The sequence below is a fragment of the Acipenser ruthenus genome, chromosome 6 (genome assembly GCF_902713425.1).
Source record: "Acipenser ruthenus chromosome 6, fAciRut3.2 maternal haplotype, whole genome shotgun sequence".
In the NCBI taxonomy this organism is placed as follows: Eukaryota; Metazoa; Chordata; class Actinopteri; order Acipenseriformes; family Acipenseridae; genus Acipenser; species Acipenser ruthenus.
The window spans coordinates 10,841,913-10,856,021 of record NC_081194.1 but is presented as its reverse complement, the minus strand read 5'-3'; the positions used below and the strand labels follow the sequence as shown (position 1 = coordinate 10,856,021).

The 14,109-nt window shown below is 35.2% G+C and overlaps 1 protein-coding gene across 1 annotated transcript in view; it reads left to right on the top strand.

Annotated features, from left to right (window-relative positions):
- The window catches only part of LOC117410981 (collagen alpha-1(XIX) chain-like), a 111,550-nt gene that overhangs the window by 36,572 nt on the left and 60,869 nt on the right, over nt 1–14,109 (top strand). The window contains exons 14-16 of the mRNA XM_034017967.3: nt 7,636–7,689; nt 9,757–9,792; nt 12,835–12,864. Coding sequence (XP_033873858.2) covers nt 7,636–7,689; nt 9,757–9,792; nt 12,835–12,864 — 120 coding nt within the window. The remainder of the gene's footprint in view (nt 1–7,635; nt 7,690–9,756; nt 9,793–12,834; nt 12,865–14,109) is intronic.

The window sequence follows — 14,109 nt, the reverse complement described above, 5'->3', positions numbered from 1 at the left end:
GAAAGCAATATGAAATATAGCCGTCCAAAGAGGTTATGCTCCTTTTGTTGTATTGGAGAAAATTATGATTTCAAGCTGTGCAATCCCTTCATGTAATATTGCTTTAGGTTAACTTAGGAACCTAAAGAAATTAACAACAATAATAATAATAATAATAACCTTGTGCTCATAACATCTGTAAAGGTAAATTCTAATCCATCTTTATGCTGACGGCATGGAAAATGACAAATGCATTTCCTCCCGTAACCCCTAAAGCATTTCTAAACCACCCTTTAGACATCTCTGTTACTTGGTGGGATCTTGTTCCACAGATCTTTGAAGGATAAGGGATATGGTTCAGCATATCTCATGTGCATTTCACCATGTCTGCCAGTGTTGATCTAGAAAAAAAACACATGACCTTGAAAGGTTTTAATTTAAATGATTCATTTAAATGACTGAGTGTTAAGAATTAACTTTTTTGTAGCAGTTTTCCAAAAGGTGGACATAAGAAAATAGCTACTGGGCAGATACATTCCAAGTGGGAGCAGGTTTTCAGATATGAAAGCTGACACAGTATTTGAGCAAATTTTTCTATCAGATACACAGGATGTGTATAATTAGAAGTCAACCAGCCTTGCTATACCAGTGGCTGAGCACACTTGTGCCCTGGTGTGTTGACCTTCAGTCTCAGAAAATCAGAACTCCAAATCCCCATTCTCCCATTCATGCTGAAATCTGAACAGAGGCTAACAATGGAACATCGTCTCCAGACAATGTCTGTGCGTGCAGGACAACCTTGGGATGTAATCACAAACCAGTCACTGCTGCACATATGAGTGTTCAAGATGAGGCTGATTATAGAAGAGCATCAGCAATTGAAGCTTCCCAATAGTGGTCATTACAGTGCGAAGCAGAGAGTGGATCAGGGACCTTTGGAAAAATACTTTCCCTTATATGATTTATGTTCTAAGTATTTTTTTTTGTTCTATGATTGCTTGAATATATGCTGTAATGCTGAGCTACCTTGGGTTACATTATTTTTTTGTATATTGTGCACTTCTTGTATAATGCACACCTCTATATAAAAAAAGTGTTTACTGTGTATATATATATATATATATATATATATATATATATATATATATATATATATATATATATATTGTAACATAGCGGGGTATGAGAAACAGCAGGGAGGGGGTTAAAACCTCCCTGCTAGAGAAATGCACTGTCTTGATTTGTGTTGATTTAATTGTTTTATTATTAATTATCATCCGCACCTGGGCGTTATTGGAAATTAGGCCCAGGTGCGGAGTTTAAAAAGAGAGCAAGCAGTCTGCTCAGGGCTGCTGAATGGAAGGAGGCAGAAAGGAGTGCTCTGCTTCCTGGCAGTCCCGTGAGAAAGGTACAGTGCAAACCTGTGTGCTTAAGTTTGTTGGAACAGGGAAACGGCTTAGCCGTCCTGTGATAGTTAGGTTCCTGCGTGTGTAGTTAGTGCTCAAAAGAGCTAGGTGTTTATTTTGTGTATTTTGTTTTACTTTTGTGTTTATTAAAAAAAAATAGCGCGTCAGCGCTTTAAAAACTCCATTTCTCGTCTCTGGGTCGCATTCTTAAAGGGGCAACGAACTCAAGTGAGTGCAATCCTTTTACAATATATATATATATATATATATATATACAGACGTGCTCAAATTTGTTGGTACCCCTCCACAAAAAATGAAGAATGCACAATTTTCTCTGAAATAACTTGAAACTGACAAAAGTAATTAGCATCCACCATTGTTTATTCCATATTTAATAGAAATCAGACTTTGCTTTTGATTTTTTATTCAACATAATATTGTAAATAATAAAACAAATGAAAATGGCATGAACAAAAATGATGGGACCGCTAACCTAATATTTTGTTGCACAACCTTTAGAGGCAATCACTGCAATCAAACCTTTTCTGTAGCTCTCAATGAGACTTCTGCACCTGTTTACAGGTAGTTTGGCCCACTCTTCCTGAGCAAACTGCTCCAGCTGTCTCAGGTTTGATGGGTGCCTTCTCCAGACTGCAAGTTTCAGCTCTTTCCATAGATGTTCGATAGGATTCAGATCAGGACTCATAGAAGGCCACTTCAGAATAGTCCAATGTTTTGTTCTTATCCATTCTTGGGTGCTTTTAGCTGTGTGTTTTGGGTCATTATTCTGTTGGAGGACCCATGACCTGCGACTGAGACAGAGCTTTCTGACACTGGGTAGTACGTTTCGCTCCAGAATGCCTTGATAGTCTTGAGATTTCATTGTGCCCTGCACAGATTCAAGGCATCCTGTGCCAGGCGCAGCAAAGCAGCCCCAAAACATAACCGAGCCTCCTCCATGTTTCACTGTAGGTATGGTGTTCTTTTCTTTGAAAGCTTCATTTTTTCATCTGTGAACATACAGCTGATGTGACTTGCCAAAAAGCTCCAGTTTTGACTCATCTGTCCAAAGGACATTCTCCCAGAAGGATTGTGGCTTGTCAATATGCATTTTAGCAAATTCCAGTCTGGCTTTTTTATGTTTTTCTTTCAAAACTGGAGTCCTCCTGGGTCTTCTTCCATGGACCCCACTTTCGCTCAAAAAGCGATGGATGGTGCGATCAGAAACTGACGTACCTTCACCTTGTAGTTCAGCTTGTATCTCTTTGGCAGTTATCCTTGGTTCTTTTTCTACCATTCGCACTATCCTTCTGTTCAATCTGGGGTCGATTTTCCTCTTGCGGCCGCGCCCAGGGAGGTTGGCTACAGTTCCATGGACCTTAAACTTCGTAATAAAATTTGCAACTGTTGTCACAGGAACATCAAGCTGCTTGGAGATGGTCTTGTAGCCTTTACCTTTACCATGCTTGTCTATTATTTTCTTTCTGATCTCCTCAGACAACTCTCTCCTTTGCTTTCTCTGGTCCATGTTCAGTGTGGTGCACACAATGATACCAAACAGCACAGTGACTACTTTTCTCCATTTAAATAGGCTGAATGACTGATTACAAGATTGGAGACATGTGTGATACTAATTAAAGAAACTAATTAGTTTGAAATATCACTATAATCCAATTATTTATTATCTTTTCTAAGGGGTACCAACAAATGTGTCCAGGCCATTTTAGAATATCTTTGTAGAATAAGCAATAATTAATCTCTTTTCACAGCTTCTTTGCTTTATTCTATGACATACCAAAGGCATGCAAGTATACATGATAAAATATCTTTTAATTTCATCACTTTTCAGGAGGAATGAAGCATTATTTCAATGAGCTGTAAGGGTACCAACAAATTTGAGTATGTCTGTATATATATATATATATATATATATATATACAGGGGTGAAATTCCTGCCGGTACTCACCGGTACTCTGTACCGGGACTTATTTTGATACCGGTACTGGGTACCGGGACTTATTTAATCTGCTTTTCATCTAAAGCAGATGCATTCCATCCACTCACACAGTCAACTAGCGCAACGTTTCTCAAATATGCTTTCATTCAGCACAGTTCGTGCTGCTTGCATTCTGTATCCTCATACAGCTTCTGTTTCTTTTAGCTGCTATTGGCCACCATTAACATAAGTATAATGACTGCATGTTGATTGGCCGAGCTTTCATTCTGATCAGATTTCATTTTGGCATGTCACAAATCTCCGCCTATTTTGCTTTGTGTCAGTGCTCATTCATTGATCAACGAGAGAAGACTTTAGCAATGCAACGTGAAAACAGCGGTATGGAGTAATTATCATTATTATGAAGTAATAATTATTTTCTTTGATGTGGCAGAGAAACTATCAGAAATATCCGAAACAAACATTGCTGCACATGAATTTCAAGGCAAAAACTCCACGTCAGTGTTCGCCATAAATTACATAGTTGATAAATATTAGAAATATCATAACAAGTTTTGCATTGCATCGATTTACCACGTTGCCAGAGTTTGCCCGAAATTTTATAAAATGGCAAGTGATGTGTGGGACAGTAGGGATTAACAATAACATAAAAAACCAGGATCAACAAAGTGTTGCTTCAGATTTGGTAAGTGAGTCAGAATCGGGATACAGATGGAGGTGTGCTTCACGCTTTTCAAACACTGGGCCCCACTTGCAAGGATATTGCTGCTCTAGAAAGAGTGCAAAGAAGAGCAACCAGAATTATCCCAGGTTTAAAAGGCATGTCGTATGCAGACAGGCTAAAAGAATTGAATCTATTCAGTCTTGAACAAAGAAGACGCGGCGGTCTGATTCAAACATTCAAAATCCTAAAAGGTATAGACAATGTCAACCCGGGGGACTTCTTTGACTTGAAAAAAGAAAAAAGGACCAGGGGTCATAAATGGAGATTAGATAAAGGGGCATTCAGAACAGAAAATAGGAGGCACTTTTTTACACAGAGAATTGTGAGGGTCTGGAACCAACTCCCCAGTAATGTTGTTGAAGCTGACACCCTGGGATCCTTCAAGAAGCTGCTTGATGAGATTCTGGGATCAATAAGCTACTAACAACCAAACGAGCAAGATGGGCTGAATGGCCTCCTCTCGTTTGTAAACTTTCTTATGTTCTTCTTATGTTCTTACATGTTAAGCATAGTGATCAACGTTTTGTTTTCTGTGATCCTAGTATTTTCTGTTATGAGGACTGTAGGTGTTTTTTCTTTGTACAATGCCCCCTTTTCTAAAACATTTTAAAGAGTTTAAGTTAAATGTGAGTTTTCACTTGCGTGCACATCTAAAAAAAAAAGGCAGAAGTAAACCAAAGTAATGATATTACTTTATGAAAATGTGTCTTTTGCCACTTTGTTTCTTGTGCAGAAACCACAGTACCAGGGATAAAATAATACTGTTTCTGCCTGAAAAATCTTTTTTCTGGAATAGATCATGGCAATTAATCTACACAGAAACACAACAGAGAAGCACACAGAACATATTATTGTAAGATAAGTAATAAGTACAAAATACATAAAAGAAACAGGGATATATGTTCTAATCCAAGGCTATTATTGTAGCATGGCCAAGTCCTGTTGTGGGCGAGTACCCAGGGTCTGGAAAGTATGGGGATGATTTCAGAGAATACTATGGAGATTAAAATGGCCAAGTACATCATTAGTCGTAGTAGTGCCTGATACATAATACATCTGAGGGGTATTTTAGCCCCTATTGTGCATTGTATAATTTTCTCATAGCACAGTTGTTTTTTTAATACCGTTTTTTATAACATCATCCCTTTTTTAGGATATCTTGAAACAAAACTCCCTCTCTACAGTAGTTACTGCACAGTGTAATATTTCTTAATGCTCGTCATTTAAGGTTTAACTTTCAGTAACAAAGCTTTCAGTATTTTCAGCTTCTTTGTTTATGATGACTTGGTTATAATTGATCTTTTGATTTTTAAGGCTTATTTTGTATTTATAAATGTATCGTGTACCAATATGTATACATTTTTAAAGTATTTATTCATTGGCACTCAGATTGTCTCAATTTTTAAAATGTTTAAACCCGGCTGTGCATATGAGTACCTGCACTTTTTTTTGCTGAGAATTCACCCCTGTGTGTGTGTGTGTGTGTGTGTGTGTGTGTGTGTGTGTGTGTGTGTGTGTGTGTCTATATATATATATATATAAGTGTGTGTGTGTCTGTGTGTATGAAAAACTAGCATACACAGCTTTCTTATTTTTTTTTTTTAAATTAAAAGAGCTGACATAACAATATATTTCCACATATGAATCAACATAACTGTCCTTTTATGTAAAGTAAAACCTGTATTTAATCATAATAATATAAATCATAACTATAAAAAATGAAAATCCTGTATCTACATATCTACAGTATTTGCAGGGTCAGTGTTTATGTCTAACTAACTGTCAGTTTCTCACCTTGTTCATGGTATTCAGCAAAGATATAATAAAACTCTTTAGAGTGTTCAGGAAAACATTACCACCATGCCTGCAGGAAGTTTAGTATAGGATTATGAATCAATAAAAAAATATATATGTTTGGAAAATTGCTAAATCAGCATTGATGTCCCGGATTGGTGAGTTAGGGTAGCAAAGGTCCATGCAGGTGGTCCTGGAGATAGACAGTTAGATAGAAGTCTCTACATGGGTTATTAATTATGCCATAAATATTGACTTGCTTCAGCGAAAGCAAATATAATAGAGGACAGTAAATTAGGAAAATGCATAGGGGACACTGAAAACAAACAATTTCTGAAAGAAATGTCATCGTATTTTATATTAAATGCTGCAGCTTGAGCAGTGCTGTAGCTTGCAATACGTACTTGCAGGAGTTTTCAATGATTGGTACATAAAAATGCAATTAGCCTGTCTCAGATGAGCATAAATATGCATAACAGCGATCCATCGTATATTTATTAAATTGCATCTAAAATGATTCAGGGAAGGATGTCAGATCAATATCGGTTATAATTCTGCGGTTGTAATTTAAAACGGTTCACCAAGGAAAGCACTTCCCTGGATGAGTAGTTCCAAATGGAAGAGTAAATTAATAAAGTAGTTCCACAATACAGCTGCTAAATTCTGAATCTTTCTGGGAGAGCATTGTAATTGCATACAAGACATCAAAAGATATACTGTCTCAGCATAGCATAAAACTGTATCAAACCTATCGCAGTATACTACCATCGGAACTTAGGCTGTACGTGGGTCGATCGAAACTGCAGACATATGTAGCATATTGTGAGAAGCAACTGAAATGCTATCGTGGCCTGAATCAGATACATGCAGTCAAAGGGAATGGAGCATACGCCAGGGTTTAGATAGGAGGGCTGATTAGTAACGAGGATAGAGCCATTGCTTCACCTCCTAAAGCTCACTAAGGCTACAACTGAAGTACCTTGTTAAGTTAGTTATAATTATAATTGCACTTGCTGTGGTATATATGCACCTGTTCAGTTGTCCTTTTGTTTAAAAAATAAGTTTAACTTTAAGACAGCCTTGTTACAAAGTAGCTCTTTATAAAAGGCTGTATTTAAAATGTATTTATGTATGAACTAGTTAATGTTTAATTTATATATATATATATATATATATATATATATATATACAGTATATATATTAAACATCTACTCTTGATATAATCCTATACTTATTCATATTAAATCACTGTATAAATTTGTCTTGACAAGATTTATTTAATGTGTGACTGTTCCCTGTTGTAGGACGCTGACATGGGTGGCAATAAAATCAGACACAGCTTGTGGTTAAGCACTTGTCCATGAGTAATTACGTCAAGCGTTTTATTCACAGTATTTATTTCAGCAGTTACTTTCCCACACCGTAGTGCTAAGACCAGCCTTTCCGATATTGGCCACAAAGTGGCAGGTAACCAAGCTCCACGCCCCCTTACAGACCAGCGTGTATGGAAATTCTGTACTTGGTAGTAACTGGAACTGCAAAGATTGAATCGGACATCTCCATGAAATGAATACCACAACTGTTTGGCATAAAACATGTTTACTGTTTTGGAAGAGGATATAAATATGCTTCCTCTCAACAGGTTTATGTTCCAAGTCTAAGTCATTAAGACTTGAGAAATAAAAGTGTACCACATGATTGATAACGACAACAACAGCATGGCTGAATGCACAATATGGCAACTTAAAACTGTTCTGTTTTAATGTTTTAAACAGGGTTTAAAAGGTGATCCTGGCCCCTCTGGTATTGGCGGCTCCAAGGGTGATAAAGTAAGTACGAGTCAGATCTCTCTGGAAGTACTTTTACAGTGCTATAATAACTGACATATTTAACAGAATATATATATATATATATATATATATATATATATATATATATATATATATATACGTTTTCAAAAGCCATCACTGCTGAAAAGGTCATAAGTCACAAAATCAGGCTAAAAGAAAATAAACTGTGCATGAGGTCTTCTTAATTGTGGAACTGTAATACCAAAGTTCTTTAAAATACATAAATATATAAATAAATAAATTCTACAGCGTAAGTGTCAGTGTTTTTAGCTGCCTCCCCGAACCTTCGTAGCTGTTGAAGGTCAAGTTTATCAGGTCAAAAAGTTATGGTTATTTTTAATCTTAAAACCATTTTAAAAATCCAAATCTCGGTTCAGCTATTTCCATGTGATTTATATGTTTATCGTGCAGTGCATAATTTTGTAACATAAGAGATTGCATACTGCTTATATTTGTCAGGACACACTAAAATAGCATCATTTTGCAACAGAGGTCATTTCACATGTGGCTTGTATTTAAATCTCCGATAGTGAAGTTTGTAGCGTAGCAACTTACCTGGTTTATTGAAAGAAATTACATTGTACAAAAACAAAATCTAAAAAAATAATTCTAAATGCATATTTAGATGAAAAAAGTACAGACAGAAATTTACCATATGGTACTAAGATTTTGCTGCAATAGCTTGACTATACATAAAAAATGGCATGCACAGTATTTCAATAGGGTATTACGATTTGATGAATTCAGCAGTCTGTAAATATGAAATTCTTCAACTGTGCCAAACTTAATAAAATGTATAATTAGTGATTTTTCTCCAAGAAAAAAAATAAATGCTTCATCGTCTTTGGTTCAAATCCAGTTCATTTTCAGTGCACATTTTTCGTATAGTATTTGAAATGTGGTTGCAACCAGATAAGTCTTGATATGATTTAACACTTCATATTGGGACCATATTGAGACCCTTGCTTGGTATTTTAAATGGATGTTACAAACCAATGTGTTTTACTCTGTGTGACTGAAGGACATGTCTGAACTTCTACTAGTGATCTGCATATTTAAATAATTTAAAACCTCCCTCCTAGCTCCCTCCATGCATGTTGGAACAACCAACCATTTTAAATGCAATTTTAATAAACATTTGTTACACATTGCAGTGTGTTTCTGTTTGGGCCTCAGAGGGTGAAGAAACGTATCCCAGAGCGATAATCTCCTTCACAATTATTGCTGTGAGGAAAGTCGTAGTTTCTTCTTTTCACAGCAGAAATGTTTCTGTGAAAAATTCTGCAGAAGGGGATACACCAGAAAAGCTGGCGCTTAATGTCAGGATCAAAGGTTCTGAAAACATTTCAAGGGATGGTAAGGGGACCTGTTGCTGAATTAGTTTCTCCAAGTCATTCTGGCCTGAGTTTGTGTTTTCCAAATATGAGCACAAAACGAACTTAGAATGAATATAGATGTCAATACCATCAAGTTTTGCTGCACATTGGGTTTCTGGCATGTGTACATTGCAGAGTTCACCAGAATTGCGTGTATGTAGACAGCAGCCAACCTTTCTGATTTTGTGGTAGCAGCTTATTGAAATTATGATTGTGTTACACTGGAAATAGTCAGCAATATTTAACACGTTTTTAAAAGAAATAATGCACTTGCTTGTTCAAATTCAGTTTTTAGTATGGAAGAGGAAGTGTGAAGGTGTTTCTTCCAAATAGTTTATGGTTATACAGTAATTGCTTGTGGTACTCGAATATGAGGTTGGTAGAAGCATGGGAAAAGGATGATTCAGCTGCAAAATTATTGTGTAGGGAGTAGGGAGAGCTACATTTTGTGTGAGTCAATTGATTTTCTGCAGATTCAAAATCCTGGCAAGGCTACTTTATTTCTGCCCTCGCTCCAGTAACATCTCTTTGCACAGTGCTACTTTACCTTTTTGAAGCTAAACTGCAGGACATATAGACTATTTCAATTTATTTCACAAATCGTGCTTTTACTGCTTTATTGATCAATGATATACAACAAAGTCTCAGCGGATTCATTGTTTTTTTGTAGGGGGATACAGGTCTTCCAGGTCCACCAGGTCTATCTGTAAGTGCATTCAACAATTATTTTTTTGTACATGCATTTTTATGTTAATAGCATAATTTAAATAGATGTCATTTCTTCTGCTGTGCCCAGCATTGTTTCAAATTGTTTCTTAACACTGGCCCAGTAGTTCTCCACGTTGTCCAGCCGTAAACTACAAAGTCAGTTTGATAAGCAACTGGCCATTCCATGCAAATAACGTCTTTCTCACCACTGTGAAGCTGAAGCACAAATCTGGTATGGATACCTCCTGTTACTACCCCAGATAACAAAGGATGATTAAAAAACAAAACAAAACAAACAAACAAAAAAAAACAAAAAAAAAAAAAACAGCACTCTCATCTGATACTATTGAAGGTTTTGTGAGGAAGGGTCTGTGTGATTTGAAGGCAGACTCATTTGTGCTGTGTCATGATGAAAATGGACAGTAATATTTTACTTTAAAATGTAATGAATAAACCAAGAACTACAAGAAGTGTAACAAATCAAATATAGAAAAAACTGCCCTTTCAATGGCAATGTTCAATTCAACATCTATAAATCGCTTTTTTTTTTTTTTAATTAATACATTTTTGGTTTTATTTTTATTTTTTTTAAACTTATATGGAAGTATTTTTACATAGCTCAGTTTTAGGTAGAAGGATATTTAATAAAAATGACTTTTTTGTTAATTAAACATTTAATTTTTTTTTCCAATATAGTTAGTTAACCCATTTTGTAAGTGCAATAAGGCACTTCTGCTGTGTGATATACTCGTGTCTTGCAACACACCCGGGGCGTGGTGATATTAGAGTAGATCCACACCCTGTCATGCCTTATTGCTTACATATTGAATCACTTAAAGCTTTGTAGTTTTCCATATACTTAACGAAAAACTAACAATTAAAAAATGTGACATTTCAAAATCTAACATGAAATACTGTACAAGCATTATGGCTTCCAGTAGAACTGTTGGTTTCTTTGATTACATGATCTAAATTATGTTCATATAGTTTTTGTTTTTGTTTGTTTTTTTTGTTTTTTTTAATTCAAGGTGATTTTTTTGGCCATAGCTGTAGATCTTGGTGAACTGACACACTAGGCTACTGCTGTTCTTCCTCTCAAAGAAAGAGCAGGTAAAAGGTAGAGAGCCCAGGCTGCTTCTACAGAATATGACTGTAGTTAACAGACATTCGATCCCCTGCTTCTGGTTCCCAGGAAAATGGCCACCCGTCTCTACGTTCCCAATCCCTTTCAGCAGTTACAAAATACTCACCCAGATGGCACCATGTGTTTATATAGAAGCCAGGGGTTAAATCAGTTGCAGCAGGCAAAAGTACCCAGTAGCTGCTTACTAAACAGATAACTGGAATGCAGGAACTGGATTTTTTTTTTTTTTTTTTTTTAAGTCTTGTTAAAAGAAGCTTGAGAGAAAAGGCAATACAGGACACCGTCCTAATTGAGATACAAGCACATGTCAATTTACAAGCCTAAATTGCCCTTCTTTAAGAGGTTAACCAATTATTTGTGCAACATGGTAAAGATCTTAACTCATTATATCTGTGGCGGCTAAATGAAAATATGAATGAATCATGTTTAATTACATATGACATAGAGGAATATAAAAAGGATGACATATATATCACATTATTTTGTCATGTCATGCAGATAGCAGCATATGTATAGGAGGAACATTATTTTTGGCACTTTTTTGGCACTTGGAAATTGAAACCCATAAGACTTTGATAAGGTCTTGTCTTATCACAAATGACTGTACCATGCTGTGGTAGCAGACGCACGTATTGTGCACTGTGATGCAGGTACCGACAGGCAGAGGTAGGTGCTTGCTGCAGTTTTACTTTGCAACTCAGCACTGGACAGGATAAGATAAAACCTCACAAAGACTTCAAGCAGGATTTTAATTTAGGTTGATCATTCAGTTATCACACACAGAAGAGCAAGGTCGGTGTGCTCGGTCCATATAAGGATCATGTATGATGGTGCCAGTACCAAGAGACTTCCCTCCTTCCCCGGTATCAGTGACCTGCAACCCGAGAACCCAAAATGCACATTTAAACATTTGTGCTTGGATGTGCTTGTTTACATGTCACTACATTCACTTTTTTCATGTTTTTTGCAACAATGTGCATTTGCTATTAGTTTTTGCAAAAGAGCAAGTCTTTTTATCATTAAGACACAGAACGTTTAGAAGTAGTGTTCATTTTTACAACAGTTATTTGATGTATTACATTGTAGACAACAGAGGTCATTTTTGCGTCTATTTATTTGCTCTCCATATGATTATATTCTAAGTGGAATGACTGAACAGGGATATATCAGTTTCATCACACACTACAAGGAGTAGTATATTTTATAAATAATTTTTTAACATCTTAACGGAAGGACTGCAAATAGATACTGGATATTTATATCCATTTCCCAGAAAAGTCAGCAGGTTTTGAAACCGTACACTGTGTAATTGGGTGCTGTCTGAAACATGATATTGTTTAAGTTCGATCGACAAGTACAGTATTTAACACCGTCCGGTCATTACCAAATGCAAATGTCTCTTTCCAGTCCTGGGTTTATTAACTAATGTGACCTTTAACCTCTATTGACAAGTCGGATACTTAACCTTAGGCATGTCACCAGAAAGTGAGTTCTCTTAAATTGTTTTTAAGTCAGATGTCTTCATAATTTCATTCTTTTCTTTTTATTTATGATTGCTGAATCCATTACCAGGCAACAGAAATACACAAAGGAACGTTTTGTTCGCTTTTGAAAGGATTACATTAATAATCGTTATAATGTATTCATGTTTATATTTGAATGTTTAACCTTTAACAATTATTATTTTAGATGAGTTGAAGTACAAAAGACAGGACAAAAAATATATAGATTTTATGGAGATTTCTAAAACTATTTGATGTGCATATCTCTTCCTTAGCTATATTAACTAACATCACTTTCAATTTGAATTCAGTCAAAGTATATCTAAATTAAAATGGACCTAAGAAAAACTCACCAAACATCGAACAGTAACATGCAACCTTTATTGTCTTGTAGGGTCAAACTGAAGGACTGAAGGGAGAACCAGTAAGTATTCATATTACATATGAGCAATCAAATCAAAATTCAGTCATTTGAAAAATGACTTACAAAGATTGAACTTAATTTTCTCACCAACTGCAATGCACTCACTGTACCTGTACATTAATGCTGTATGGTTATAGCCTCTGTACATTCCTGATTCTAGAATTTCTTTATAAGCAACATGTACACTACTATTGTACGATATAGAACATCTTAAGCTAAAAGTGCTATTTTGTTATAGTTATATTTAAAGTAGGACTGTCAAGTGATTAAAAAGATTAATCACGATTACAATTTTTAATCTTGGTTTTAATCGCATATTTAATTATTATAATTACTGCATCCATCTCATTCAAGTTTGTTTTATTACTGATGCTATTATTATTATTATTATTATTATTATTATTATTATTATTATTATTATTATTATTATTATTTTAAAGTTCTTATTACCTAGAAGATCTTTCATGGTCTTGGACCTTATCTTCAAGATCTGCTTATCTCCCATATCCTGGTTGTTCCCTCATATCAGAAAATGTTAATCTCCTGACAGTCCGCAAAATTTGGTTATAATGCCCCTCATCTTTGGAACTTGCTCCCAATTCATATCAGGAATGCTAGCACAATTAAATATTTTATATCCTGTTTGAAAATGTCTTTGTTTGGGTCTGTTTATTTGCAGCTTTTAAAAAAAAGTATTTTCTTTTATTAATAATTTAAAATGGTCTAAATAAAACAAAGCATTTGTTGAGTAATATATATATATATATATATATATATATATATATATATATATATATGTATATATATATATATATATATATATATATATATATATATATATATATATATCATACTTAATTTGATTCATGGGCTTGCAGTGATCCTGAATTTTTAAAAGTGCACTCTGTCGAAACTAACAGATTTCATTTGTTGTTGTGTTGTTGCTAGAAAGTGTATTTTGAGAAGTGAAAGGTGTGTTTAGCACACAGGTGGTACTTCAGATTAGATGTAGCCTATGTTTGTGATACTGAAACTCAATTTGACAGTAAATACGTTTTTTTTTTTTGTTTGTTTTTTAATAAACGCCCCATTCACATGTTCTTCACTTTTAGTCTTTGCTCCATAATGCAGTTTTATGTGCAAACACGGACTGCACTCACTGCGTTACATGCGCTCAGGTATATTAAAATTGTGCCGCAGGGAATGAATTACGGTGTTCTAAGAGGGTCAAGACAGAGAATTGTG